This window comes from Hemiscyllium ocellatum, chromosome 24 (assembly GCF_020745735.1).
Source record: "Hemiscyllium ocellatum isolate sHemOce1 chromosome 24, sHemOce1.pat.X.cur, whole genome shotgun sequence".
Lineage (NCBI taxonomy): Eukaryota > Metazoa > Chordata > Chondrichthyes > Orectolobiformes > Hemiscylliidae > Hemiscyllium > Hemiscyllium ocellatum.
In genome coordinates, this window is record NC_083424.1 from 55,102,214 (window position 1) to 55,129,940 (window position 27,727).

General features: G+C 49.3%; 1 protein-coding gene across 3 annotated transcripts in view; it reads left to right on the forward strand.

Moving 5' to 3' along the window:
* cabin1 (calcineurin binding protein 1) overlaps positions 1 to 27,727 on the forward strand; it is a 519,061-nt gene that overhangs the window by 443,965 nt on the left and 47,369 nt on the right. For all 3 annotated transcript variants that reach the window (XM_060843824.1, XM_060843825.1, XM_060843826.1), the window contains one exon: positions 1,247 to 1,321. In XM_060843824.1, coding sequence (XP_060699807.1) covers positions 1,247 to 1,321 — 75 coding nt within the window. The remainder of the gene's footprint in view (positions 1 to 1,246; positions 1,322 to 27,727) is intronic.

A 27,727-nucleotide genomic window follows, 5' to 3' on the forward strand; every position in this document is an offset into this window, starting at 1 on the left:
ACAACACCTTCCAAACCCATGACCACTTCCATCTAGAAGGATAAAGGCAGTAGATACAGGGAAATACCACCACTTGCAAGTTCTCCTCTAAGCCACTCACCACCCTTACTTGGAAATATACCACTGTTCCTTCAGTGTCATTGAGTCAAAATCCTGAAATTTCCTCCCTAAGGACATTGTGGGTCTACCTACCATACATGGACTGCAGCAGTTCAAGAAGGCAGCTCATCCACACCTTCTCAAATGCAACTAGGAATAGGCAATAAATCCTAGCCAGCCAGTGATGTCCATGTCCCAAGAGTGACTAATAAAAGTAAAGGCGTGTCTACAGTCTCTTTCACAGTCACCTATTGTTCACAGGATAGTATGAAGCAATGTTAACAAGTAACCATGACCCGTACTGGTCCATACAGCTAGTGCATGATACAGTTAGTGCTGGTATATGCAGAAATCATTCAGATGATGTGCCACACTCTGATTCATTGTCATGAAAAGTATGCCTGTTTTCAAGGGGTCATCGTGCTTAGCCCCTCCAATTGCCTCTAATGCAGAGGGATACAATGACGATATTTTCCATAAGGAGTAATATTCCATGCTGATGTGTGACTCACATTTTTCTATGCGTGGAGATTGATTTGGTTTCTGCTCTCCTGAGGCATTGGATCAGATCATGTTGCCCAAGGAGCATGCAGAGAGAGGGCAATGAAGTTGATTCCAACTACTGGAAATGTAAGTAATTCTGAAAGTTATGCCTGTTTCCATTCAAAAACAGGAGAGTTGAAGAGAATCTAACTGAAATCCTCAGTATTGTTTGAGCAAATTAACAGCATTGACCCAGGTATTTGGACTTCATAATGGTGTGAAAAGTGAGAGTAATTTATTTTGATTCACTTATTGAATTAGAGAATTATGGAATAGATTACTGGGCATTGGAATGGATCGAATAAGTGGTTTTAAAGAACAACTAGTGCTCTTTGTGGAGAGGAAGGAGATTGTGAGTTATGTATTGAATTGAAGAGGTAGACAGGCTTAATGTGACATATTGACATTTCCGGTTATTCAATTCTTGAGTTCTGGCTGTGAACATATACAGATCTACATGGGTCCACCGGTCTGTAATGTTGTATTACAGAGATTTTATACTTTGTTATTTGATGTTTCCACTGAGGGAAGGAAATGAGATTCCATTCCTGTGGTATTTCACATTGTCTATTTTCTTCTTGCTAACTTTTGAATCTTTTTCTAGGTTGATGAGGATGTAGCTTTGGAGCAAGCCATGAAATTCTGCCAGCTGCAAATGGCCACGTCAACACAAAAACAGGTAACCAACCCAGGCAATGAGTGTGAGTGATTGGAAGGCGAGTACTCCTATAGTTTGTGTGTGTGTCCCATTTCTCTTTCTCTCTCTTTCTCTCTTTCTCTCTTTCTCTCCTCTCTCCTCTCTCCTCTCTCCTCTCTCCTCTCTCCTCTCTCCTCTCCTCTCTCTCTCTCTCCTCTCTCTTCGAAGCAATAATTACAGAGAAGTTCAGAACCTAGCCACTCAACAGAAAGAGGGCAAACTTGTTTCAGAAGCCCAGCACTATTGTCCAATCTAGTTATCCTTTACAAAACTAGTTCCAAAGTCAAGGGTCTGAGGTGGCAGTATTCTACGTCATGTCTAGTCTGTGCCACGGTTGGAGATTTCCTATTTGATACTAAATTACAGCAGATTCTTGCTAAGCCATGGTTCGAAATGAAACAGGGATAGTCAGGCCATTATTACATCAAATAGAACTGATAAACTCCCCATTTTTGATAAGACACACTGAAGGCAGGAGGGGTTCATGGATCTTGTGTAAAGATGATGTTAGTATTTAGATTACACAGGCCAATGACTAAGTGCAGCTTGATTAAAGAAAATACACTGTTTGCCAGAAATATGTAAACCCAGGGTGGCTATGCTGATGTGATAGCTGTGAGGTTTTGTGGTCAATGTGCTAGATGTGTTTCACAGAGTTGAGTAGAGCACTACAAAATAAAAAGCAGTACAGTGAAGGCTGCGATGCTTTGGTTGTAAACAGCTGCACTAGCACTAGAGCAGATCAATGCATGGATAATGATGCTATGTCTCGTGATGTCGGCAGAACCCATGCATATTGTCCATTGCTCTTTTCGTTCACTCTCTCTCTCGAATTGACTCATTTGCTTCCTCTTTCACTCATTGGCTCAATCTCATTCATTGTCTCACTTGTACTCCTGTTCACTCTCACGTGCTCTCATGGACTCATGCCCAGAATTGGTATTGTTCACTGTTACGCTCTCTTCCCTCTTGTAAAAAGTGAGGTCTGCAGATGCTGGAGATCAGAGCTGAAAATGTGTTGCTGGTTAAAGCGCAGCAGGTCAGGCAGCATCCAAGGAACAGGAAATTCGACGTTTCGGGCAAAAGCCCTTCATCAGGAATTCCTGATGAAGGGCTTTTGCCCGAAACGTTGAATTTCCTGTTCCTTGGATGCTGCCTGACCTGCTGCGCTTTAACCAGCAACACATTTTCAGCTCTCTTCCCTCTTGTACTGATTCAATTGTTTTGACATATTGTCCCCTAATTCAGCATTTTTTTTCTGCATTCTCTGTCTTGCACTCACACCTCCAGTCTGCCTCTCTCTCAATCATTCACACACTCCCTTCTGCAAACACTTATTTACTCGCATCTTACAATCTTTCTCAGAAATTTACATGAGTACAATGGAAATTGAGCTTTTCAGATCTCTGGATCAGCAAGGTTGTAGTGACCTCTATCTCCTTTACCTCTTGACATGAGCTCAGTCACTATACGAACCGGTGCAGTGATCACAAGAAAAGCATCAAGTGGGATAAATAAAAGCATGCTGCAGCTGTGCTTGTCACTGTGACTAGGCATTTGAAGAAATCTGATTTCCCAATGATATTTTGGTTGCTATAAAATGCGCTAAACTTCATCAGAAGGAACAGGTGCAGGGCTGTGCTATGATCTGAACCAGCAGATGTGAACTATGTGGAAACTGCCTTGTCAACAGAGATGACTTCCTGTGATCTTATCAGCAGCACATGGTTTCACCTCCTTCATCAGTGCAATCCCACCCCTGACAATGCAAGTTATGTAAATTGCTGACTCAAGTTAAACAAATACTTTTATAAAAAACGTAATTGCTTTTGGGCAGTATTATTTTATCATTTGTGAATTATTTTAACAATGTAGCATACTGGGACCTGTAACAATGCTGTGCTAACTAGTGTATAAAAGACTGTACTGGTGTACTAGGGCAGTTGACAGCTTCTTAATAGCACTTCCAATATCAAAGGTGATACTTTTTTTTAAGTCTTTGTTATACAACATACAAGCCTGCACCTTTGCCTGAGTCTGTGAACTCTCAAATAGCACTTAGAAAAGTCCCTATGCAGTGTTTATGACAGCTCTTCTTAAGTGTTTCAACAATGCAGAAGGAGGGCACGGTGGCTCAGTGGTTAGCACTGTTGCCTCACAGCACCAGGGACCCGGGTTTGATTCCTGCCTCAGGCAACTGTCTGTGTGGAGTTTGCACATTCTTCCCGTGTCTGCGTGGGTTTCCTCCGGGTGCTTCGGTTTCCTCCCACAATCCAAAGATGTGCAGGTCAGGTGAATTGGCCAGGCTAAATTGTCCATAGTGTTAGGTGCATTAGTCAGAGGGAAATGGGTCTGGGTGGGTTACACTTGGAGGGTTGGTGTGGACTTGTTGGGCTGAAGAGCCTGTTTCCACACTGTAGGGTATCTAATCTAAAAAATGATTGGTGTGCACAGCCCAGAGCACTAATGATGTTGTGGCCAAGGCATCCATTTAAAATGTGCAGTGTATTGTTGAACATGGCAGTGGCAGGACAGGCAGAGGCTCAGCTAGTTTTTCAACGGGAGGTGGGGTGAAAGGGCAAAAGTTTATTTTGCTTTTCCTAGCAGCCAGGGTTATGTTTTGACACAACTTCTTTAAGCCGTATACCTCTTGGTCTTTTCCCCAGGGTAGAGAGGTTCAAAACCAGAGGGCCTAGGTCTAAGGTATGAGGGGAAAGATATACAAGGGATCTGAGTGGCAGTTTTTCCACACAGATGCCGGTGCATGTATGGATAAGCTGCCAGAGGAAGTGGTAGATGCATGTACAGTTACATTTAAAAGGCATTTGGACTCTTTCATGAATAAGAAAGGTTTAGAGGGATATGGGCCACACACAGATTAATTTAGGAAATCTGTTGGCATGGATGAGTTGGACTGAATGGTGTGATTCCATGCTGTGTGACTCTATGACTCTTCCAATTGTGCCCACCACCCTTTCTCCCGATCCCCCACAGCCATGCCAATATCCTGTTCTCTGTGCTTCACCAATTCTAGTTTGTTAAGCAAGTCCAACTTCACCATTGATGGCTGTTCCTCATGTGCCTTAAGCTCTGGAATTTCCCCCCTCCACTACTCTACCTTTAAAACATTGTTTGAAACCTATTCCTTTGACGAAACGTTTATTCATCTGGGCTAAAGTCTCCAAATGTGGCTTTGAGTCAAATTTTGTTCCTTAGTGCTCTCTCTACGCAACCTACATGTCCCCCATGGCCAACGACCAACTCCCCCTCCCACCCCATCAAGGACATGCAAGTCCTGGGCCGCCTCCATTGTCAAATCCAAGCTACCCAACAACTGGAGGAAGAACACCTCATCTTCCACCTTGGGACCCATCAATCACATGGCATTAACGTTGACTTCACTAGTTTCCTCATCTCCCCTCCCCCCACCTTATCTCAGATCCAACTCTACAACTCGGCACTACTGTCTTGATCTAGACTACCTGTGATCTTCCTTCACACCTATCCACTCCACCCTCCCTGTGGACCTATCACTAACTGCATCTACTTAGCGCCTTACCAGCTACCTTACCTCCAACCCCACCCTGCTATTTATCTCCCAGCTACCTTCCCAATTCCTGCTGAGGGCCTTATGCCTGAAACGTCGACTGTCCTGCTCCTCAGATGCTGCCTGACCTGCTGTTCTTTTCCAACAACATAATTTTCGACTCCACTGTCTTATACCTGCTAGCCACAAGCATGGCAGTTTCTGCTGCTTTTCTTCCCTCTACAGTCTGTCATTATAATTACACCAGACTGTAATTATTATTAATTATACTATAATTATTTTATAACTCTTGATATTCTTGCAACTTTACCAAGAGCTCTGAGAGTAATTGCAAATCCTAATAATTTCTGGGTGGGTATCTAATAGTTTTAGGTTAAAGTCAAATATACATGACCGTGCAAAGGACTAATGCAAATTTATCGTAAACTGTCTTTTTACAGTACTTCATTTAATTTCTTAAGTCCTGGAACTTTTTTGCATATTGGTACCAGCATCAGTACCAATATGCAAAATGTCCAGATACAGTTCAAGGGCCCTGCTTCCTGGCAGCTTCATTCAATGTACTCTCCAGATCATTGCAGAAACTGCAGTGTTACCTCTGTATCTGCTCAGCTCCAGTCTGACAGCTGGCATCTCATAAAATCCCAGCCAGTTTAATTAGAATTATTTGGAATGAGTCACCAAATCAAAGATGTAGTACTTAACTGCTGGCAGCTGAAGGATGTCCATTTATAAAATGTTGTTCACAAGTTGAGAGTGTGTATGTGTCCATCCATCCATGCACATATGTGTACATTGACTGTGGGTGTGTTTGTATGGGCTGGTGCACATTGAGTTGTTACGGTGAGTCTCACTACCTGATTAGATCAATTGTGTGAAAGTGTCTGGCTCTTGAGTCTCTCCACTGCACATGGGGTGGAGGCATCAAATTAACAAAAACACCATTAATTGTTGTATGAGGAACCCGAACAAAAATTATTTCATCTAATATTCACCAAATTGGTGGCTGGAGATCTCAGCAAGTTCTTTGTTACATTGTGAGACGTGTAGCACAATAGTAGCCACATAGATGATCAACACTGCTTTAGCAAATTCATTGCAATGGCACATATTAAGTCATCGTTTGGTTTGGTAACAGCTGGTGAAATGTGCCCCAAGTGGTAATCAGCGTTCACAATGTAAACCTGCTTGAAAGATAACAGAAATAGTGAAGAGGGATTGATAAGAATGTTCGTGGTTTCAAGCTGGAACAGTGGCTTGCTGTTGAAGCTACATTGAAATTGACAGTCTCATACCTAAAGGTATACGTAGAGAAAAGTGCATAACGTTCCACTATTAGGACTGCCATCACCCAATGTAACTTCGAAGCATTTACCAGCACACTGTTCAATCTAATCACAAACATCACTTTTTTCCGACTCCCACACCTACCAAGACTACACCTCCTCCCACCCTGCCCCCTGTAAAAACGCCATCCCATATTCCCAATTCCTTTGTCTCTGCCGCATCTGCTCCCAGGAGGACCAGTTCCAATACCACACAACCCAGATGGCCTCCTTCATCGAAGACCGCAATTTCCCCCCAGATGTGGTCGATGATGCCCTCCACTGCATCTCCTCCACTTCCCGCTCCGCCCCTCCAATCGCCACCAGGACAGAACCCCACTGGACCTCACATACCACCCCATCAACCTCCATATACATCGTAACATCCGTCATCATTTCCGCCACCTCCAAACAGACCCCACCACCAGGAATATATTTCCCTCCCTTCCCCTATCAGCGTTCCGAAAAGACCACTCTGTTCGTGATTCCCTCGTCAGATCCACACCCCCCACCAACCCAACCTCCACTCCCGGCACCTTCCCCTGCAACCGCAAGAAATGCAAAACTTGCGCCCACACCTCCCCCCTTACTTCCATCCAAGGCCCCAAGGGATCCTTCCATATCCGTCACAAATTCACCTGCACCTCCACACACATCATTTACTGCATCCGCTGCACCTGTTGTGGCCTCCTGCTTGCGGATCGTTTCAGGGAACACCTCTGGGGCACCCGGAAAACCAACTCAACCACCCCGTGGCTCAACACTTCAACTCCCCCTCCCACTCCACCAAGGACATGCAAGTCCTTGGACTCCTCCATCGCCAGACCATAGCAACACGACGGTTGGAGGAAGAGCACCCTATCTTCCGCCTAGGAATCCTCCAACCAGACGGGATGAACTCAGATTTTTCCGGTTTCATCACTTCCCCTCCCCCTACCTTATCTCAGTTCCAACCCTAGAACTCAGCATCACCTTCCTGACCTGCAATCTTCTTCCCGATCTCTCCGCCGACACCCCCACTCAGGCCTAGTACCCTCACCTTATCACCCTCACCTTAACCTCCTTCCACCTATCGCATTTCCAATGCCCCTCCCCAAAGTCACTCCTCCCTACCTTTTATCTTCGCCTGCTGGACACACTTTCCTCATTCCTGAAGAAGGGCTCCTGCCCAAAACGTCGATTCTCCTGCTCCTTGGATGCTGCCTGACCTGCTGCGCTTTTCCAGCAACACATTTTCAGCTAGAAACAAAATATGTCATATTTAAGTGTTGGGGTTCTCTATGTAGAGGGGTCAGAAGGTGATGGCAGGGTCCCTCTGTGGGTGGGGGTACTGTAGAGGTGTCACTGTGTAGGGGAAGTCGATGGGCAGGTCACTGTGTAGGGGGAGTCGGTGGGCAGGTCACTGTGTAGGGGGAGTCGGTGGGCGGATAACTGTGTCGGGGGTGTCGGTGGGTGGGTCATTGTGTAGGGGGAGTCGTTGGGCGGGTCACTGGGTATGGGGTGTCATTGAGCGGGTCACTGTGTAAGGGGAGTCAGTGGGCGGGTCACTCTGTATAGGGAGTTGGTGGGCAGGTTACTGTGTAGGGAGAGTTGGTGGGCGAGTCATTGTGTAGAGGGAGTTGGTGGCAGGTGACTGTGTAGGGGAGTCAGGCAGGTCACTGTAGGGAGAGTTGGTGGGCAGGGTCACTGTAGGGGGAGTCGGTGGGCAGGTGACTGTGTGGGGGAGTCGGTGGGCAGGTGACTGTGTAGGAGGAGTCGGTGGGCAGGTGACTAGGGGGAGTCGGTGGGCAAGTGACTTTTGGGGGAGTCTGTAGGCGGGTCACTGTGCAGGGGAGTCGGGCGTGTCACTCTGTATAGGGAGTTAGTGGGCGGGTCACTGCAGGGGGAGTCAGGCGTGTCACTCTGTATAGGGAGTCGGTGGGCGGGTCACTGTGCAGGGGGAGTCTGTGGGCGGGTCACTGTGCAGGGGGAGTCGGTGGGTGCGCCACTGTGTAGGGGGAGTCAGTGGGCGCGCCACTGTGTAGGGGGAGTCAGTGGGCAGGTCACTGTGTGGGGTAATTCGGCAGGTCACTGTGTCGGGGGAGTCGATGGGCAGGTCACTGTATAGGGAGTCCGTGGGCAGGTGTCTGTGTAGGGGGAGTCAGTGGGTAGGTCACTGTGTATAGGAAGTCGGGTGGATCACTGTGGAGGGGGTGCACGGTGGCCGGGTCACTTTGTAGGGGGAGTCGGTGGGCGGGTCACTTTGTAGGGGGAGTCGGTGGGCGGGTCACTATGTATTGAGAGTCGTGGGTAGGTCACTGTGTATAGGGTGTCGGGCAGGTCACTGTGTAGGGGCAGTCGGTGGGCAGATCACTGTGTAGGGGGAGTCGGTGGGTAGGTCACTATGTATAAGGAGTTGGTGTGAGAGTCACTGTGGAGGGGGGCTCGGTGGGCAGGTCACTGTGTCGGGGGAGTCAGTGGGTAGGTCACTGTGTTGGAGGAGTTGGTGGGCGGGTCACTGCATAGGGAGTCAGGCGGGTCTCTTGTATTGAGAGTCGTGGGTAGGTCACTGTGTAGGGGCAGTCGGTTGGCAGGTCACTATGTATAGGTAGTCAGTGGGTGGTTCACTGTGTAGGTGGGCTCAGCAGGCAGGTCACTGTATAGGGGGATTTGGTGGGCAGGTCCGTGTAGGGGGAGTCAGTGGGCAGGTCACTATGTATAGGTAGTCACTGGGTGGTTCACTGTGTAGGTGGGCTCAGCAGGCAGGTCACTGTAGGGGGAGCCGGTGGGCGGGTCACTGTGTAGGGGGAGCCGGTGGGTGGGTCACTGTGTAAGGGAAGTCGGTGGGCAGGTCACTGTGTAGGGGGGTTTGGTGGGCAGGTCTGTGTAGGGGGAGTCAGTGGGCAGGTCATTATGTATAGGTAGTCAGTGGGCGGTTCACTGTGTAGGTGGACTCGGCAGGCAGGTCACTGTAGAGGAAGTCGGTGGGCGGGTCACTGTGTAGGGGAGTCGGTGGGTGGGTCACTGTATAGGGGGATTTGGTGGGCAGGTCCGTGTAGGGGGAGTCAGTGGGCAGGTCACTGTGTATCGGGAGCCGGTGGGCATGTCAATTTGTATAGGGAGTCAGTGGGTAGCTCAATGTGTAGGGGGAGTTGGTGGGTAGCTCAATGTGTAGGGGGAGTCGGTGGGCAGGTCACAGTGTCTGGGATGTCGGTGGGCGGGTCATTGTGTAGGGGGAGACAGTGAGCAGGTCACTGTATAGGGTGTCGGGCAGGTCACTGTGTATAGGGTATCGGTGGGCAGGTCACTGTGTAGGGGAAGTCAGTGGCTGGGTCACTGTGTAGGGGGAGTCTGTGGGTGGGTCATTGTGTAGGGGGAGTCGATGGGTGGGTCATTGTGTAGGAGGTTGGTGGGTAGGTCACTGTTGGGGGAGTCGGTGGGCGGGTCACTGTCGGGGGAGTCTGTGGGTGGGTCATTGTGTAGGGGGAGTCGGTAGGCAGGTCACTGCATAGTGGGAGTCGATGGGCGGGTCACTGTATAGAGGGAGTCGTTGGGCGGGTCACTGTATAGAGGGAGTCGCTGGGCAGGTCACTGCATAGTGGGAGTCGATGGGCGGGTCACTGCGTAGAGGGAGTCGGTGGATGGGTCACTGCATAGAGGGAGTCGTTGGGCGGGTCACTGTATAGGGAGTTGCTGGGCAGGTCACTGCATAGTGGGAGTCGATGGGCGGGTCACTGCGTAGAGGGAGTCGGTGGATGGGTCACTGCGTAGAGGGAGTCGGTGGATGGGTCACTGCATAGAGGGAGTCGGTGGATGAGTCACTGTAGGGGGAGTCGGTGGGTGGGTCATTGTGTAGGGGGGCTTGGTGGGCGGGTCACTGTGTAGGGGGAGTCGGTGGGCGGGTCATTGTGTAGGGGGAGTCGGTGGGCGGATCACTGTGTAGGGGGAGTCGGTGGGCGGGTCATTGTGTAGGGGGGGCTTGGTGGGCGGGTCACTGTGTTCGGGGAGTTGGTTGGTGGGTCACTGTGTAGGGAGTCAGGCGGGTCACTGTGTATTGAGAGTCGGTGGGTAGGTCACTGCACGGGGGAGTCGGTGGGCAGGTCACTGTGTAGGGGGAGGTGGTCACTGTGTAGGAGGGCTTGGTGGGTGGGTCATTGTGTAGGGGGTGTCGGTGGGCAGGACTGTGTATAGGGAGTCTGGCAGGTCACTGTATAGGTTGTCGGTGGACAGGTCACTGTTTAGGGGGGCTTGGTGGGCGGGTCACTGTGTAGGGGCAGTCGGTGGGCAGGTCACTGTGTAGGGGCAGTCGGTGGGCAGGTCACTGTGTAGGCAGCGTCAGTGGGCAGATCACGGTGTATAGGGAGTTGGGAAGGTCACTGTGTAGGGGAGTCAGTGGGCGGGTCACTATATAGGGAGTCGGGCAGGTCACTGTGTATAGGGTGTCAGTGGGCAGGTCACTGTGTAGGGGCAGTTGGTGGGCAGGTCACTGTGTAGGGGGTGTCAGTAGGTGGGTCACTGTGTATAGGCAGTCGGTGGGCAGGTCACTGTAGGGGGCGTCAGTAGGCGGGTCACTGCGTAGGGGCAGTCGGTGGGCAGGTCACTGTGTAGGGGCAGTCGGTTGGCAGGTCACTATGTATAGGTAGTCAGTGGGCGGTTCACTGTGTAGGTGGACTCGGCAGGCAGGTCACTGTAGGGGGAGTCGGTGGGCGGGTCACTGTGTAGAGGGAGCCGGTGGGCGGGTCACTGTGTAGGGGAAGTCGGTGGGCGGGTCACTGTGTAGGGGAGTCGGTGGGCAGGTCCGTATAGGGAGAGTTGGTGGGCGGGTCAATTTGTATAGGGAGTCGGTGGGCAGGTCACTGTGTTGGAGGGGTCAGTGGGCGGGTCACGATGTATAGGGAGTCGGTGGGTAGCTCACTGTGTAGGGGGAGTCTGTGGGCAGATCACTGTGTATAGGGAGTTGGGATGGGCACTATAGGGAAGTCAGTGGGCGGGTCACTATACAGGGAGTCGGGCAGGTCACTGTATAGGGTGTCAGTGGGCAGGTCACTGTAGGGGCAGTCGGTGGGCAGGTCACTGTGTAGGGGGCAGGTCACTGTTGGGGGAGTCGGTGGGTGGGTCTCTGTGTCGGGGGAATCAGTGGGCAGGTAACTGTGTCGGGGAGTCGATGGGCGGGTCACTGTGTAGGGGGAGTCGGGCGGATGACTGTAGGGGAGTCGGTGGTAGGTCACTGTAGGGGGAGTCGGTGGGCAGGTCACTGTGTTGGGGTGTCGGTGGGTGGATCATTGTGTAGGAGGGGTCGGTGGGCTGGTCACTGTAGGAGGAGTCCGTGGGCGTATCACAGTGTAGGTGGAGTTGGTGAGCGGGTCACTGGATAGAGGGGGTTGGTGGCTAGGTCACTGTAGGGTGTCGGGTGGGTTACTGCGTAGGGGAAGTTGGTAGGTAGATCACTGTATAGGAGGAGTTGGGCGGGTCATTGTGTTAAGGGAGTCGGCGAGTCGGTCACTGTGTAGGGGGAGTCGGTGGGCGGGTCACTGTAGGGTGCTCTATGGGCGGGTCACTGCATGGGGAGTCGGTAGGTGGCTCATTGTGTAGGGAGAGTCAGTGGGCAGGTCACTGTGTATAGGGAGTCGGGCAGGTCACTGTAGAGGGAGTCGGTGGGCATGTCACTGTAGGGGAGTCGGTGGGCGGGTCACTGTGTCGAGAGAGTCAGTGGGCAGGTCACTGTGTAGGGTGTCGGTGGGAGGTCATTGTGTAGTGGGCGTCGGTGGGCGGGTCACTTGGGGGGTTCGGTGGGCAGGTCACCGTGTCGGGGGAGTCGGTGGGCGGGTCACCGTGTCGGGGGAGTCGGTGGGCGGGTCACCGTGTCGGGGGAGTCGCTGGGCAGGTCACTGTGTCGGGGGAGTTGGTGGGCGGGTCACTGTGTATAGGGAGTCAGTGGACGGGTCAATGCATAGGGAGTCGGTGGGTGGGTCACTGTAGGGGGAGTCGGTGGGTGTTTGACTGTGTTTAGGGAGTTGGTGGGCAGGTAACTGTGTGGGGGAGTCGGTGGACGGGTCACTATGTAGGGGGGGTCGATGTCCGTGTCACACTGTAGGTGGGCAGGTCACTGTGTAGGGGGAGTCGGTGGGCGGGTCAATGTGTAGGGGGAGTCGGTGGGCGGGTCAATGTGTAGGGGGAGTCAGTGGGCAGGTAACTGTGTAGGGGGGGCGGTGGGCAAGTCACTGCAGAGGGGAGTCGGTGATTGGGTCACTGTATCGAGGGAGTCGGTGGGTAGGTCACTGTGTAGGGGGAGTCAGTGGCCGGGTCACTTTTTATGGGGAGTCGGTGGGCAGGTCATTGTGTAGGGGGTTGGATGGGCGGATCACTGAGGAGGTCAGTGGGTAGGTCACTGTGTATAGGGAGGCGGTAGGCGGGGCTGAAAATGTGTTGCTGGTTGAAGTGCAGCAGGTCAGGCAGCATCTAAGGAACAGGAAATTCGATGTTTCGGGCCAGAGCCCTTCATCAGGAATGAGGAGAGGGTGCCAGGCAGGCTAAGATAAAGGTAGGGAGGAGGGACTTGGGGGAGGGGCGATGGAGATGTGATAGGTGGAAGGATGTCAAGGTGAGGGTGATAGGCCGGATTGGGTAGGGGCGGAGAGGTCAGGAAGAAGATTGCAGGTTAGGAGGGCGGTGCTGAGTTCGAGGGAATTGACTGAGACAAGGTGGGGGTAGGGGAAATGAGGAAACTGGAGAAATCTGAGTTCATTCCTTGTGGTTGGAGGGTTCCCAGGCGGAGGATGAGGCGCTCTTCCTCCAACCGTCGTGTTGTTATGTTCTGGCGATAGAGGAGTCCAAGGACCTGCATGTCCTTGGTGGAGTGGGAGGGGGAGTTAGTGTTGAGCCACGGGGTGGTTGGGTTGGTTGGTCCGGGCGTTCCAGAGGTGTTCCCTGAAGCGTTCCGCAAGTAGGCGGCCCGTCTCCCCAATATAGAGGAGGCCACATCGGGTGCAGCGGATGCAATAGATGATGTGTGTGGAGGTACAGGTGAATTTGTGGCGGATATGGAAGGATCCTTTGGGGCCTTGGAGAGAGGTAAGGGAGGAGGTGTGGGCGCAAGTTTTGCATTTCCTGCGGTTGCAGGGGAAGGTGCCGGGAGTGGAGGTTGGGTTGGTGGGAGGTGTGGACCTGACGAGGGAGTCACGGAGGGAGTGGTCTTTTCGGAACGCTGATAGGGGAGGGGAGGGAAATATATCCCTGGTGGTGGGGTCCGTTTGGAGGTGGCGGAAATGACGGCAGATGATAAGCTGTGTACGGAGGTTGGTGGGGTGGTAGATGAGAACCAGTGGGGTTCTGTCCTGGTGGCGGTTGGAGGGGCGGGGCTCAAGGGCGGAGGAGCGGGCAGTGGAGGAGATGCGGTGGAGGGCATCGTCGATCACGTCTGGGGGGAATCTGCGGTCTTTGAAGAAGGCGGCCATCTGGGCTGTACAGTATTGGAACTGGTCCTCCTGGGAGCAGATGCGGCAGAGATGAAGGAATTGGGAATATGGGATGGCATTTTTACAGGGGGCAGGGTGGGAGGAGGTGTAGTCCAGGTAGCTGTGGGAGTCAGTCGGTTTATAGTATATGTCCGTGTTGATTCGGTTGCCCAAGATAGAAATGGAAAGGTCTAGGAAGGGGAGGGAGGAATCTGAGACGGTCCAGGTGAATTTGAGGTCGGGGTGGAAGGTGTTGGTAAAGTGGATGAACTGTTCAACCTCCTCGTGGGAGCACGAGGCAGCGCCGAAACAGTCATCGATGTAGCGGAGGAAAAGGTGGGGGTTGGTGCCAGTGTAGTTGCGGAAGATGGACTGTTCCACATATCCTACGAAGAGGCAGGCATAGCTGGGGCCCATGCGGGTGCCCATGGCAACTCCTTTAGTTTGGAGGAAGTGGGAGGATTGGAAAGAGAAGTTGTTCAGGGTGAGGACCAGTTCAGTCAGTCGAAGGAGGGTGTCAGTGGAAGGGTACTGGTTGGTGCAGCAGGAAAGGAAGAAGCGGAGGGCTTTGAGTCCTTCGTGATGGGGGATGGAGGTGTACAGGGACTGGATGTCCATGGTGAAGATAAGGCGTTGGGGACCGGGGAAGCGAAAATCATGGAGGAGGTGGAGGGTGTGGGTGGTGTCCCGAACGTAGGTGGGGAGTTCTTGGACTAAAGGGGACAGAACCATGTCAAGGTACGCGGAGATGAGTTCGCTGTGGCAGGAGCAGGCTGAGACAATGGGTCGGCCGGGGCAGTCAGGTTTGTGGATTTTGGGCAGGAGGTCGAAACGGGCGGTGCGGGGTTGTGGGACTATAAGGTTGGAGGCGGTTGATGGGAGGTCCCCTGAGGTGATGAGGTTATGGATGGTCTGGGAGATGATGGTTTGGTGGTGGGAGGTGGGTCATGGTCAAGTTGGCAATAGGAGGAGGTGTCGCGAGCTGGCGTTTGGCCTCAGCGGTATAAAGGTCGGTGCGCCAAACTACTACCGCGCCTCCCTTGTCTGCCGGTTTGATGGTGAGGTTGGGGTTGGAGCGGAGGGAGTGGAGGGCTGCACGTTCCGAGGGTGAGAAGTTGGAGTGGGTAAGAGGGATGGACAGGTTGAGTTGGTTAATGTCGCGGTGGCAGTTGGCTATAAAGAGATCGAGGGCGGGTAAGAGGCCAGCACGGGGTGTCCAGGTGGATGGGGTGTGTTGGAGCGGGAGAAGGGGTCGTCAGAGGGTGAGCGAGAGTCCTGGTTGAAAAAGTAGGCACAGAGGCGAAGGCGGCGGAAGAATTGTTCAATGTCTCGCCGCGTGTTAATCTGAGGGCGTAGGGGAATAAAGGTGAGGCCTCTGCTGAGGACTGATCTTTCATCCTCAGAGAGGGGGAGGTCTGGAGGGATGGTGAAGACCCGGCAAGGCTGGGAGCTAGGACCTGGTGTGGGACTGGAGCTGGGAGTGGGGGCGGGGTTAGGCGCAGGGGCAGGGACGGAGATCGACGTGGGGGTGGGGTTAAGCATGGGGGAGCATCTGCTTCCAGGAGGACCAGTTCCAATACTGTACAGCCCAGATGGCCTCCTTCAAAGACCGCAGATTCCCCCCAGACATGATCGACGATGCCCTCGTCAGGTCCACACCCCCCACCAACCCAACCTCCACTCCCGGCACCTTCCCCTGCAACCGCAGGAAATGCAAAACTTGCGCCCACACCTCCTCCCTCACCTCTCTCCAAGGCCCCAAGGGATCCTTCCATATCCGCCACAAGTTCACCTGCACCTCCACACACATCATCTATTGCATCTGCTGCACCCGATGTGGCCTCCTCTATATTGGGGAGAGAGGCCGCCTACTTGCGGAACGTTTCAGGGAACACCTCTGGGATGCCCGAACCAACCAACCAACCCAACCACCCCGTGGCTCAACACTTCAACTCCCCCTCCCACTCCACCAAGGACATGCAGGTCCTTGGACTCCTCTATTGCCAGAACCTAACAACACGACGGTTGGAGGAAGAGCGCCTCATCTTCCGCCTGGGAACCCTCCAACCACAAGGAATGAACTCAGATTTCTCCAGTTTCCTCATTTCCCCTCCCCCCACCTTAGCTCAGTCGATTCCCTCGAACTCAGCACCGCCCTCCTAACCTGCAATCTTCTTCCTGACCTCTCCGCCCCCACCCCACTCCGGCCTATCACCCTCACCTTGACCTCCTTCCACCTATCACATCTCCATCGCCCCTCCCCCAAGTCCCTCCTCCTTACCTTTTATCTTAGCCTGCTGGACACACTTTCCTCATTCCTGATGAAGGGCTTATGCCCGAAACGTCGAATTTCCTGTTCCTTGGATGCTGCCTGACCTGCTGTGCTTTAACCAGCAACACATTTTCAGCTCTGATCTCCAGCATCTGCAGACCTCACTTTTTACTAGTCGGTGGGCAGGTCACTGTGTAGGGGGAGTCAGTGCACGGGTCACTGAGGGGGAGTTGGTGGGCGGGGCATTGTGTAGGGGGAGTCGGTGGGCGAGTCACTGTGTAGGGGGAGTCGGTGGGCGAGTCATTGCGTAGGGGGAGTCGGTGGGCGAGTCACTGTGTAGGGGGAGTCGGTGGGTTGGTCACTGTGTCGGGGAGTCGATGGATTGGTCACTGTGTCGGGGGAGTGGTTGGGAGGGTCACTGTCGGGGGAGTCGGTGGGCGGGTCACTGCGTAGGGGGAGTTGGTAGGTAGGTCACTGTGTAGGGGAGGTCAATGGGCAGGTCACGGTGGGGGGGAGTTGATGGCTGGGTCACTGTGTAGGGGGGTCGGTGGGGGGGTTCAGTGGACGGGTCACTGTGTAGGGGAGTCGGTGGACGGGTCACTGTGTAGGGGGGTCAGTGGGCGGGTCACTAGGGGGGTCGGTGGGCGGTTTACTAGGGGGGTCGGTGGGCAGGTCACTGCAAGGTGAGTCAGTGGGCAGGTCACTGTATGGGGGAAGTCGGTGGGCAGGTAACTGTATTGGGGGAGTCGGTGGGCGGGTCACTGTGTAGGGGGTGGTTGGTGGACGGGTCACTGTGTCGGGGAGTAGGTGGGCAGGTAACTGCGTAGGGGGAGTCAGTGGGCAGGTCACTGGAAAGGGAGTCGATGGGCGGGTCACTGTATAGGGAGTCGGCGGGTCACTGTGTAGAGGGAGTCGGTGCACGGGTCACTGTGTAGAGGGGCTTGGGCGGGTCACTGTTTAAGGGGAGTCGGTGGGCGGGTCACTGTGTAGGGGGGACGGTGGGAGGGTAACTGTGTAGGGTGTGTCAGTGGGTGGGTCACTGGGGGGGTCAGTGGGCAGGTTACTGTGTAGAGGGAGTCGGTGGACAGGTCACTGTAGGATGGGGTCGGTGGGTAGGTCACTGTGTACAGGGAGTCGGTGGGCAGGTCACTGTGTCGAGGGAGTAGGTATACGGGTCCATGTGTAGGGGGAGTTGGTGAGCAGGTCACTGTTTAAGGAGAGTCGGTGGGCAGGTCACTGTGTAGGGAGGTCGGCGGGCGGGTCACTAGGGGTGTCGGTGGGCGGGTCACTGTGTAGGGGGTCGGTGGGCGGGTCACTAGGGGGGGTCAGTGGGCAGGTAACTGTATAGGGGGAGTCGGTGGGCGGGTCACTGTGTAGGGGGTGTCAGTGGGCGGGTCACTGTGTGGGGGTGGTCGGTGGATGGGTCACTGTAGGGGGTGTCGGTGGATGGGTCACTGTGTTTAGGGAGTCGTTGGGCGGGACATTGTGTTGGGGGCGTCTGGCAGATCACTGTAGGGGGAGTCGGTGGGCAGGTCACTGGGGGGGTCGGTGCGCGGTCACTGTGGGGGGGGTCAGTGCACGGTCACTGTGTATAGAGAGTTTGTGGGCGGGTCACTGTGTATAGGGAGTCGGTGGGCAGGTCACTGTGTAGGGGGAGTCGGTGGGCAGGTCACTGTGTAGGGGGAGTCGATAGGTGGGTCACTGTGTAGGAGGAGTCCGTGGGCGGGTTACTGTGTACGGGTGGTCGGTGGGCAGGTCACTGTGGCGGGGGGAGTCGGTGGGTAGGTTACTGTCGGGGGAGTCGGTGGGCGGGTCTCTGTGTAGAGGGAGTCGGTCGGTGGGTGGGTCACTGTATAGGGAGTCGGTGGATGGATCATTGTGTAGGGGGAGTTGGTGGGTAGGTCACTGTGTAGGGGGAGTCGGTGGGCGGGTCTCTGTGTAGGGGGAGTCGGTGGGTGGGTCACTGTGTATAGGGAGTCGGGCAGGTCTCTGGTGGGGGGGGTCTCTTTGTAGGGGGTTGAGGTTGTCTGTGTCGTGGGAGTCTGTGGTGTGGGTGATTCACCATGTAAGAGGAGTGCTTAATAATGAGGAGTCTGGAATAAATTGGGAACAAGTGTTCCCCTTTACTGGAAAATCACAAACCTGAGAACACCAATTTGAGGTAATTGTAAAAAGATGCAGGAGTGACTCATGGAGAAGCCTTTTATTTACCCAGCAACTCATTTTTACTTTTATGAGTAGATCTGCAATGCAATGCCTCCAAGTGTGTTCGGAGCAGATTCAATCCAGGCTTTCAAAAAAGTTATGGATCATTATTTAAGGAGGAATATTTTGCATTCTGAAATCTGTATTTCTAAAGAAAATTCCCGGATTCCAAAATAATTCTTATTTTTCCTGAATTTTTTCATTTGAGTCTTGACAGGTTGGGTAATTTACATTGCTTCCCATATCCTTTTGCAGATATTGTGCATTGACATTAATTTGAGCAATTCCTGAGTTGATCTGGTGATTGAAGCTGAGATCCCGAACGTTACAGCTCCAGATTGTATAGATGTTCCTGAGTGAGCAACTTTCACAGCACTGGTCCTTGCTGATGTCCGCTGTACCCAAGCATTTTAAGTGTAAGGTCTCTTCCAGATTCAGCATATGAGCTCACAGCAATCACTTTCTCTGATTGAAGACATTTTAAGCTTGCAGACCTTTAAAGTTCAGCATTGAAACATGAAAAATTGTGGTACAGAAAGCGATCATTTAGCTCAATGTTCCAGTGCTGCCAAAACTTAGTCTGTCAGCCTAGCTCTTGATATTTAGCTCCGTAGGTTAGAGCACGATAAGTAAATATGTAGGCACCTTTTATTGCATTGAGGAGTTCTACCATGACCTTTCTCTCTCCCCCATAACATGAAGATCTCTAGGTAAAACAAATTTTCCTCAATTCCTCTGAATTCCTTCCAGCAGATACTTTAAATCAATGCCTCCTGGTTAATAATCTGTCTTTTATGGGGAATGGGTCCTGCCTATTTGCTGTGTGTAGGTCCCTTGTAATTTAATACAGTTCAATTAAGCATTCCCTGCATCTCTTCTGTTTTAAAGAAGCAACCCTGACCTTTCTTTAAAGCTCAAGATCTCCATCTTGGAAACATCTTCATAAATGTCCTCTGTACCCTTTCTGTCTACCCCAATCACATCCTCCCTGTAATACAGTGAACACAACTAGATACTTTATTGTAGCTGGAACCTAAACACTACAATATCTTCTTTATTCCCAGAGCTGAGTATAGAACCTGAACCAGTTGTCATATTCACCTTGCAACGATGCTTCATTCACTCTGTTTGTAGAACATCTCCAGACTGTACAGCTGAAGAGTTCTTTTTGAAAACCATCAATGCTGTAGCCAGTTGCTCTTATAATCTGTATTTTGTCAATTCTGGTTGGGTTACAAATGTTGGCTGGGTGAGAAGTCCCTACTTTACTTTGAATCATGTCATAAGGTTTTTTCTATCTATCTGATCAACTGATGGGCTCTGACAAGCAAGACTCCCTTAGCCATGTCCAGAATTGTATGCCTAAATATGTGCCCAAGTTGTTAAGTGTGACTTGTAGCAATAACATTCTGACTGAGGTTAGGATACTACGATTGAGTCAATGACAAAGATTATTGTTCAAATGTCAAATACTAGGGGACGTAGGTTTGAGGTGAGAGAGGTAAATATAAAGGAGATGTGTATGCAAGGAGAGTTTTTTTACATAAAGGGTAGTAGGTCCTGGAGCATGCTGCCAGGCAAGGTGGTAGAAGCAACGTTTTAGAGGCGTTTAGACAGACACTTGAACAGGCAGGGAGTCGAGGGATATGGACTGCTTAGAATAGCATAATGGTTGGCACAGATATAGTGGGCTGAAGGGTCTCTTCCTGTGCTGTGCTGTTTATGTTCTACATTTTGTACATTGGGAATCATTGATCACACATTTAACGTAGTTCTGTTAGTTTAATATATAGAATAAGGTGAGCAACAACATTTTAATTAGACTTTCCACCAGTAATGGTAGTGGGAGGTTCAGATGCACGTCAGTCAGGATTTTCTGACTTACTGCCAGCAGACAATGCTTGACTCATAAAATAACCTCTATTTATGTTTGTTGGCCCTTCTACAGCTGGAATGTTTTTTTTTAAAAACTGCATATGAGAGTGCCTGTGTATACGGCTACCTTGCAGAACCCACTGTATGAGCTGCGTCTCTCCTGTTTACTGCTCAAAACACCCACTACTTTTCTGCCCACACATAGTGTCACTACTTCATGTGAGAGTCGCAGCCTGCACTCCAAACACTGATTGGGCAGATGAGTCACTGTTTCATTGGTTTTATTGCATTTAATTCTGCAATAGTTTGAAAGAGAAGGCATGTATAGTACAGATGTCTGCAGCGGGTTACTAGGCTGCTGCGTAACCGTTCTTGGTTGTGTCAGAAATAATGGTACGTGGTGTTTAATATAATCCACAAGGGCTTTTTGGTATTGATAGGTGGATTCATGTTTATATGTTGGATGCTTCAGTGTGGGTAGCAAGGCATGATGAAGAGCACAGATAATGATGTGCACCATAAGCAAGCTGGTCAAATGCCACGTGAACTCAAGTCTTCAGGCAAAGCCTCTAAAGTATCAGGAACCGTGATACAGAGAGACCGTCAAAAATCTAATAGTGGTAAGGTCATCAAACATAAATGAAAAGCTGTCATTGATCAAAATGACCAAACTGGCATTATTAGTATAAATTATTGTCTAGTTATACGCAGTGATTGTCAAGACATTAAGAAAGAGGATTTAGAAGAGACAGAAAGATGGGATGGAAGCAGAGGAGTGATCAGGAGGGATTTCATGGAAGATATTAAATGTGCTGGCAGATATTTGTATTTTCAGGATGGTGCGGTATTCTGCATGTGGGGTCTTAGTTATAAAAATGCCAGTGTTACTCATCAAGGATTTCCAATATGATACTTGCCTTGCTTCAGTCAGAAGTGTTTGAGCCGTGCTCTGCTGGTGCTATATTCAAGCATCTCTAAAGATTTTACAAGATAATAGAGAATGGCTGTGATTATTGGACCGTCTGTATGTGTAATGTCAGGGCCTTGACTGAGGAATGGTGACTTACCTGAATTTTTCAGTTTGTCAAGCATATGCATGCAGTGTATCAAGTTTTGAATTTTTTATTGAATCTATTCCTGTCTCACAAATGAATGCTGATAATGTGAAGGAAGATCTTCAGGGTCTGAACTTGTATTTTCAACTTTAAACTTCAGATAGTTGAGATTTGTACTTTTTCTTTTCTGATGATGCACTGTTATTTTGGATGTGCTAGATAAATTCAGCATGCAGTTGAAACAGGCTTTTCCTATTTAAAGGATAAAGTGCAGCACGTATTCTGTGTAAAAAGACGATTATATTTTAGACACTCATTTCATAAACCGAGCTCCTAGAGCTCAGCTCCACCAGAGTTTGGAACATCTGTGGGCTGAAGAGGACTTTGCTGCTTGAGTGTGAGGATCCAGTTGTTGTGGTTCACATCAGCTTCAACAATTTAACTAAAGACTAGAAACGAGGTCAGCTAAGGGCATATGAACAGCTAGTGAGCTAACTTTAAAAGCAAATTCTCAAAGATAATAATTTCTGGGTTTCCATTGAGCCTCAAGCAAATTGGTGTAAAATAAGATGATATAAAATTAGAGTGATTGTGTGGCTCAGATCTTGATGTGGAAGAAATGGTCATCGTTTCATGTGGCTCTTACACTGATCCTTGTTGATGTGGGAGCTGTGCTGTTGAAATTGGCTTTACCTGAACCATGTGGCACTAGTTTTCTGATGAGTCTATAATGTGGGGGAGAGAAGGCTTTAAACTAGGTAGTGGGGGGAGGGGGGGGGGCAAGTAATAAAGTGAAGGAAGATGATGTGATAAATTAATAGGAGAGATAAGGGAGCAATGAGAGGAATGAGGATGAGCACAGCAGCAAAAGTGAAAGTGCACTGGCAAGTAAGGCTACAGATTGCAAAATTAGTAAAAAGATTGAACTAATGGCTCTGTATCTGTATGCACCAAGCACTCTAGCAAAATGGACACTCATTTTGATATTCTTTAATGGAATGTGCATTTTGCAGGAAGGCCATCATTTGTGACTCACCCTTAATTGTGGTTGAACTGAGTAACTTGCTGAGCCATTTCAGACTGGACTGTCCCGCATGGGCCTGCAGGTGGGCCAGACCCAGGTTTCCTTAAAGGGCATTAATGAAACAAATGAGGTCTGTTATTCGATAATTGATAATTTCATGGTCACCATTACTGAGACAAGCTTTATTTTCCAGATTCTTACTAAGTCCGTTACTTGGATGTAGATAGAAATAGCAGAGTAGGAGAGAGGGCTTAGGTTTATCTCCCACTTGCTTATGCTGTTTGACATGGATGTACAGAGATCCTGTTTGATAGCTTCACCAGATTGACACCTCATTTTTAAGTATGCCTGATGGTGATCCTAGCATGCCCTCCTGCACTCTGCGTTGAATCAGGGCTGGTTCCATGGCTTGATGGTAATGGGTGAGTGGGGGATATGCTGGGCCATGAGGTTACAGATTGTGCTGGAGTACAATTCTGCTGCTGTTGATGACCCGCAATGTTTCATGAATGCCCAGGCTTGAGTAGCTAGATCTATTAGAAATCTGTCCCATTTGGCACAGTGATAGTGCCACAGCACATGATGGAGATTATTCTCAATATGCAGATGGGACTTTGTCTCAGCAAGGACTGTGCAATGGTCACTCTGACTGGTCATGAACAGATGCACCTGTAGCCGGTAGATTGGTAAGGATGAGATCAAGTACCTTTTCCCTCTTGATGGTGTTCTCACCATCTGTAGACCCAGTTCTCGCAGTTATGTCCTTCAGGACCTGACCACCTTGATCAGTAGTGCAGCTGCTGAGCAGCTCTCAGTGGTGGACATTGAAATTCCCCACGCAGAATACATTTTTGTACCCTTTCCACCCTCCGTGCTTCCTCCATGGAGCAGTCCTGCTTTATCAGCCAAGGGAAAGTGGTATGTGGTAATCAGCAGGAGGTTTCCTTGCCCATGCTTAACCTAATACCATGAGACTTTATGCGTCTGGAGTCAATGTTGAGGACTCCCAGGGCAACCCCCTCCTGATTGGATGCCATTGTGCCACAACTTCTGCTTCTGCCACCTCTGTCTTGTTGGTGGGACAGGACATATCCAGGGATGGTGATGGTGGTTTCTGAGGCATTGTTTTTTAAGTTATGATTCCATGAGTATGACTATATTGCTTGACTAGTTGGTGAGAGTGATCTCCCAATGTTAGCACTAGCTCCCAGATGTTACTAAGTATGCTTTGCAGGGTTGACAGGGCTGTTTCTGCCATTGTGTTTTCTGGTGCCTCAGTTGATGCCAAGTTGTCCATGTGGTACTTTGCTACTTTGTAGTGATTGACATAACTGAGTGGCTTGCTCAGCTATTTCAGAGGAGAAATGAGAGTCACCCACATTGCTGTGGGTCTGGAGTCACATGTAAGCCAGACCAGGTGAGATGGCAGATCTCATCATTAGCCAGGAGCTGGCGCATGTTAATTGGGAGGAGCTATTGGTGGGCGAGTCCACATTTGACATGTGGGAATTGTTTACAGACCTGCTGCTGAGAGCTCAGGACTGGCATGCTCCAGTGAGGAGGAAGGACAAGGATGGTAAGGTAAGGGACCCTTGGATGACAAGGCAGGTTATGAATTTAGTCAAAAGGGAAAAAGAAGTATATGTAAGATTTAGGAAGCTAAAATCTGACAGGGCCTGTAAGAAATATGAAGAAAGCGAAAATGAACTCGAGCAGGGAATTAAGATAGCAAGAACGGGCCATGAAATGACCTTGGCAAGAAGGGTTAAAGAGAATCCCAAACATACTATAAATACTCTTAAAAACAAGAGGATAACTAGAGACAGGGTAGAACCAGAGTCAAGAGTGTGGTGCTGTAAAAGCACAACAGGCCAGGCAGCATCCGAGGAGCAGGAGAATGGATATTTCTGCATTAGCCCATCAGGAAGTCTTTAGTTTCTCCTGCAAGGTAGAACCACTCAAGGATAAAGGAGGGAACTTGGAGGCAGAAGATGTGGGTGAGATCCTAATTGAGTACTATGTGTCAGTATTCACCAAGAATAGTGGAATTAGTGTGGAGCATACTAATATGCCGTGGCATTTTAATATCAAGAAAGAAGTGGTGTTGGGTTGCTTGAAGAGCATTAAGGTGGTTAAGTCCCCAGGTTATTGAGAGAGGCAAGAGAGGAGATGGCTGGGTTTGGCCAAAGTCTTTGTACAGGTCATTCTTCTATAACACAATGGCTGTGTTCTTGTGCAACTCTGTGTTACAGAAAAATCGCAATTGAGATACAGTGCTTGAAGTGTTGGTGATGTAATTGCGTTGGGACCAACACATGTTTTAAAACTTCCTGCTTTAGAAACAGTGCCCCCAATTCATCAATCGCGTTAATGAAACGCATGTTACAGCAGAATGACCTGTATCCTCATTAGCCAATGGAGAGGTCCCAGACGACTGGTGTGTAGCTAATGTTCTTCCTCATTCAAAGAGGGAAATAGGGATAATCTAGGCATCTATAGCCTGGTGAGTCTCACATCAGTGGTTGGGAAACTATTGGTGAGAATTCTTAGGGATAGGATTTACATACATTTGGAAAGGTATGGCCTAATTAGGGACAGTTAGCATGGGTTTGGGCAGAGCAGATCATGTCTTACTAACTTGATTGAATTTTTTTGAGGCAATGACAAAGGTGATTGATGAGGGTAGAGCAGTGGATGTTGTCTACATGGATTTTAGTAGGGCTTTTGACAAGGTTCCCCCATGGTATGCTCATCCAAAGGATTAGGATACATGGGATCCATGGTGGCTTGGCTACATGGATTCAGAAATGTCTTGCCCACAGAACATGGGGGGTAGTGATTAAAGGGTGTTTTTCTGTTTGGAGGTCTATGCCTGGTGGTGTTCCGCAGTGATCCATACTGGATCTCTGCTGTTTTTGACATATACGTGTTGTATAAGTCATTTAAATGTGCCTATATATGCATATATAGTGATACATTTGCATATATAAATGTCTGGGATGAAAATGTAGATGGGTGGATGAGTTGGTTTGCAGATGATGCAAAGATTGGTGGAGTTGTGAAGAGTGCAGTAGATTGTCAAACAATACAGCAGGATATCTCTTTGTTTCAGATATGGGCAGAGAAATAGTAGATGGAGTTCAAACCAGGTGAGGTGCTACACTTTGGAAATGTTAACGAAAAGTATGCAGTTAATGGCTGAACCCTTGAACAGCATTGATGGACAGAGGGATCTAAGGATTGAAGTCCATAGCTCTTTGAAAGGGGCCACACAAGCAGATAAGCTGGTAAAGGTGCCATATGACATGCTTGCTGTTATTTGTCAGGGAATTGAGTACAAGAGTCAGGAAGTCATGTTGTAGTTTTGTAAGACTCTGGTTAGGCCACACGTAGAGTACTGGGTTCATTTCTGGTCGCTACATTAGATAAGTGCATGAATATGCAAGGAATGGAGAAGTATGGAGTATGGGCAGACAGAAGGGATCAGTTTAATTTGGCATCATGTTCGGTGCAACATCATGGGCCAAAGGGCCGTTATGTGCTGAACAGTTCCAAGTTCTATCTCCTGAAAGACATTAGTGAGCCAAATGTATTTTTCTGACAAGTGTTTCATGGTCATCAGTAGATCCTTAATTCCAGGTATTTAATTTGAATTTAAATTCCAGATGTCATGGTGATATTTGAACCCAGTTTCCCAGAACACCTGGATTAACAGTCTAGTGATAATAGAGTTGCCTTTCCTTGATATGATAGTCCTCATCTCTGTAAGACAACTCATGAAGTACTTTTTGGTGTACCATTATTGCAGTCAGTTGTAACTAACTAAAGAAATGAAGGCCGCTGAGTCCGCACTGTATTCTGAATTGAAATAGCACATGTCAGCTTTTTGAGGAAATGGCTGCTGATTTATGGTCCTTACCCAAATGAGACTCCTGGACAGTTAAGTGCCTGGCATCACCTGAGCCTAAAATAATCTACACGTGATTCCATTTCTTCCTTTTATTTCTTTGCCAGGTTCGCTCTGCACCAAACATTGGTTTTGCAATTCTTAAACTGCTTCCGAGCCCAGATGTACTGAGGCCAATGTTAGCATTCCTGCTTACTAACTGTGACCCAGAGATTGCAGCTGGTGCTTTATTCTTTTCAACCGCATGGGATAATGTTACCCACTTTGTCATAAGAGGGTAATTGTGATTTTGAGTTCATATTGTCTGAGTGAGGTTTGGTGTCCACCGTGCTCAGAAATCAGGAATGTTCCAGAAGCCACATATGGGATCCACTAGAAGTTTTTGCTGGGTCCCTTGAGAAGGGTGCACTGATCATTCTTCTGATTGAAGAGAGGCTTGTGTTTGGCTGTGCAAGCATACAGTTGAATTGCCTCCATAAGCTTTAAAATGAGCTATATAAAAACATTGCGGCTTTAATCAGGAATTTGAGATCTCTGTGCGCTTCCACTCCTGCACAGAACAACCATGCGCCCACGCCTTTCTGAGATGAGCTTAAATCTGAGACCATCTGTTTGATGAGGTTTAATAGCTAAGGAAATGAAAATTACAAATACAATAATCGTAATGTTGTTTTGTTGTCTCGATTTCCTGAATCAGTTTGGAGCATTTCTTAATTATGCATAAATTTTTTAAAAAATTAAAGCATCTTGATTCTGAATAGCCTATTAATTATGTGACTTTTTAATAATTGTTTACATTCTCCAGCAGCCTCGTTGGTTATACAGCAGTTTCAACTAAAGCAAACTCATTGGGAAGATATTTGTAAAGTCAGATTAGAATATCAAATTGGAGGGATCAATAATTTCCACCAAACTGTTATAAACTTGAGGGAAGGTATGATACATTTGTTAAACAACAGAAAATTGGAAGCAAATTTTATTTAAAATTTATTCATGAGCAATAATATAACAAAGTTTTTGTTTAGTTTGAATTGGCACTTGGGTTTCTGTGTGCAAAGCAGTTTGTGTCCATGTTACAAATTGTTGCAATGAAATTGTTAATTTACATGATTTCATTAGTCTCTGTGAAATACAGACATAATATTTATCATTCTTGGCTCAGTGGGTAGTCTTGTCAGCCTGGAATCAGATTCTGGTTGATTCAAGCCCCAGTCAGAGTGTTTGAGTGTTTGATCCTTATGTATGCTTACTGAGGGAGTGCTGCCTTACTGTCTTTGGATGAATTGAACCAAAGCCCTGTCTGCCAGCTCCAGATGGACAAAACACAAGAAAAAGCAGGAGTGGAGAAACCTTCTCCTCCAACTAATATGGTCATCGACCTTAACCTCACATGTTCCACTGTACTTTGATTCAAAATCTTTCTATCCCAGTATTGAATATATTCAACAATGGAGCATATGACCATCTGAAGTAAAACATTGCAAAGAATAGTGGAGCAGTAGTTTGCACTGTTGCCTCACAGTACCAGGACCTGGGTTCACTTTAACCTTCAGACATCTATCTGTGTCTGCATGGGTTTCCTCTGGGTGCTCTAATTTCCTCCCACAATCCAATGATGCGCACGCTACGTGGATTAACCATGGGCAATGCAGAGTTACAGGGATAGAGTAGGGGGATGGTCTGAGTGGGATGCTCTTCAGACTCTCAGTATGCACTCAATGGCCTTCTTCCACACTGAAGGTATC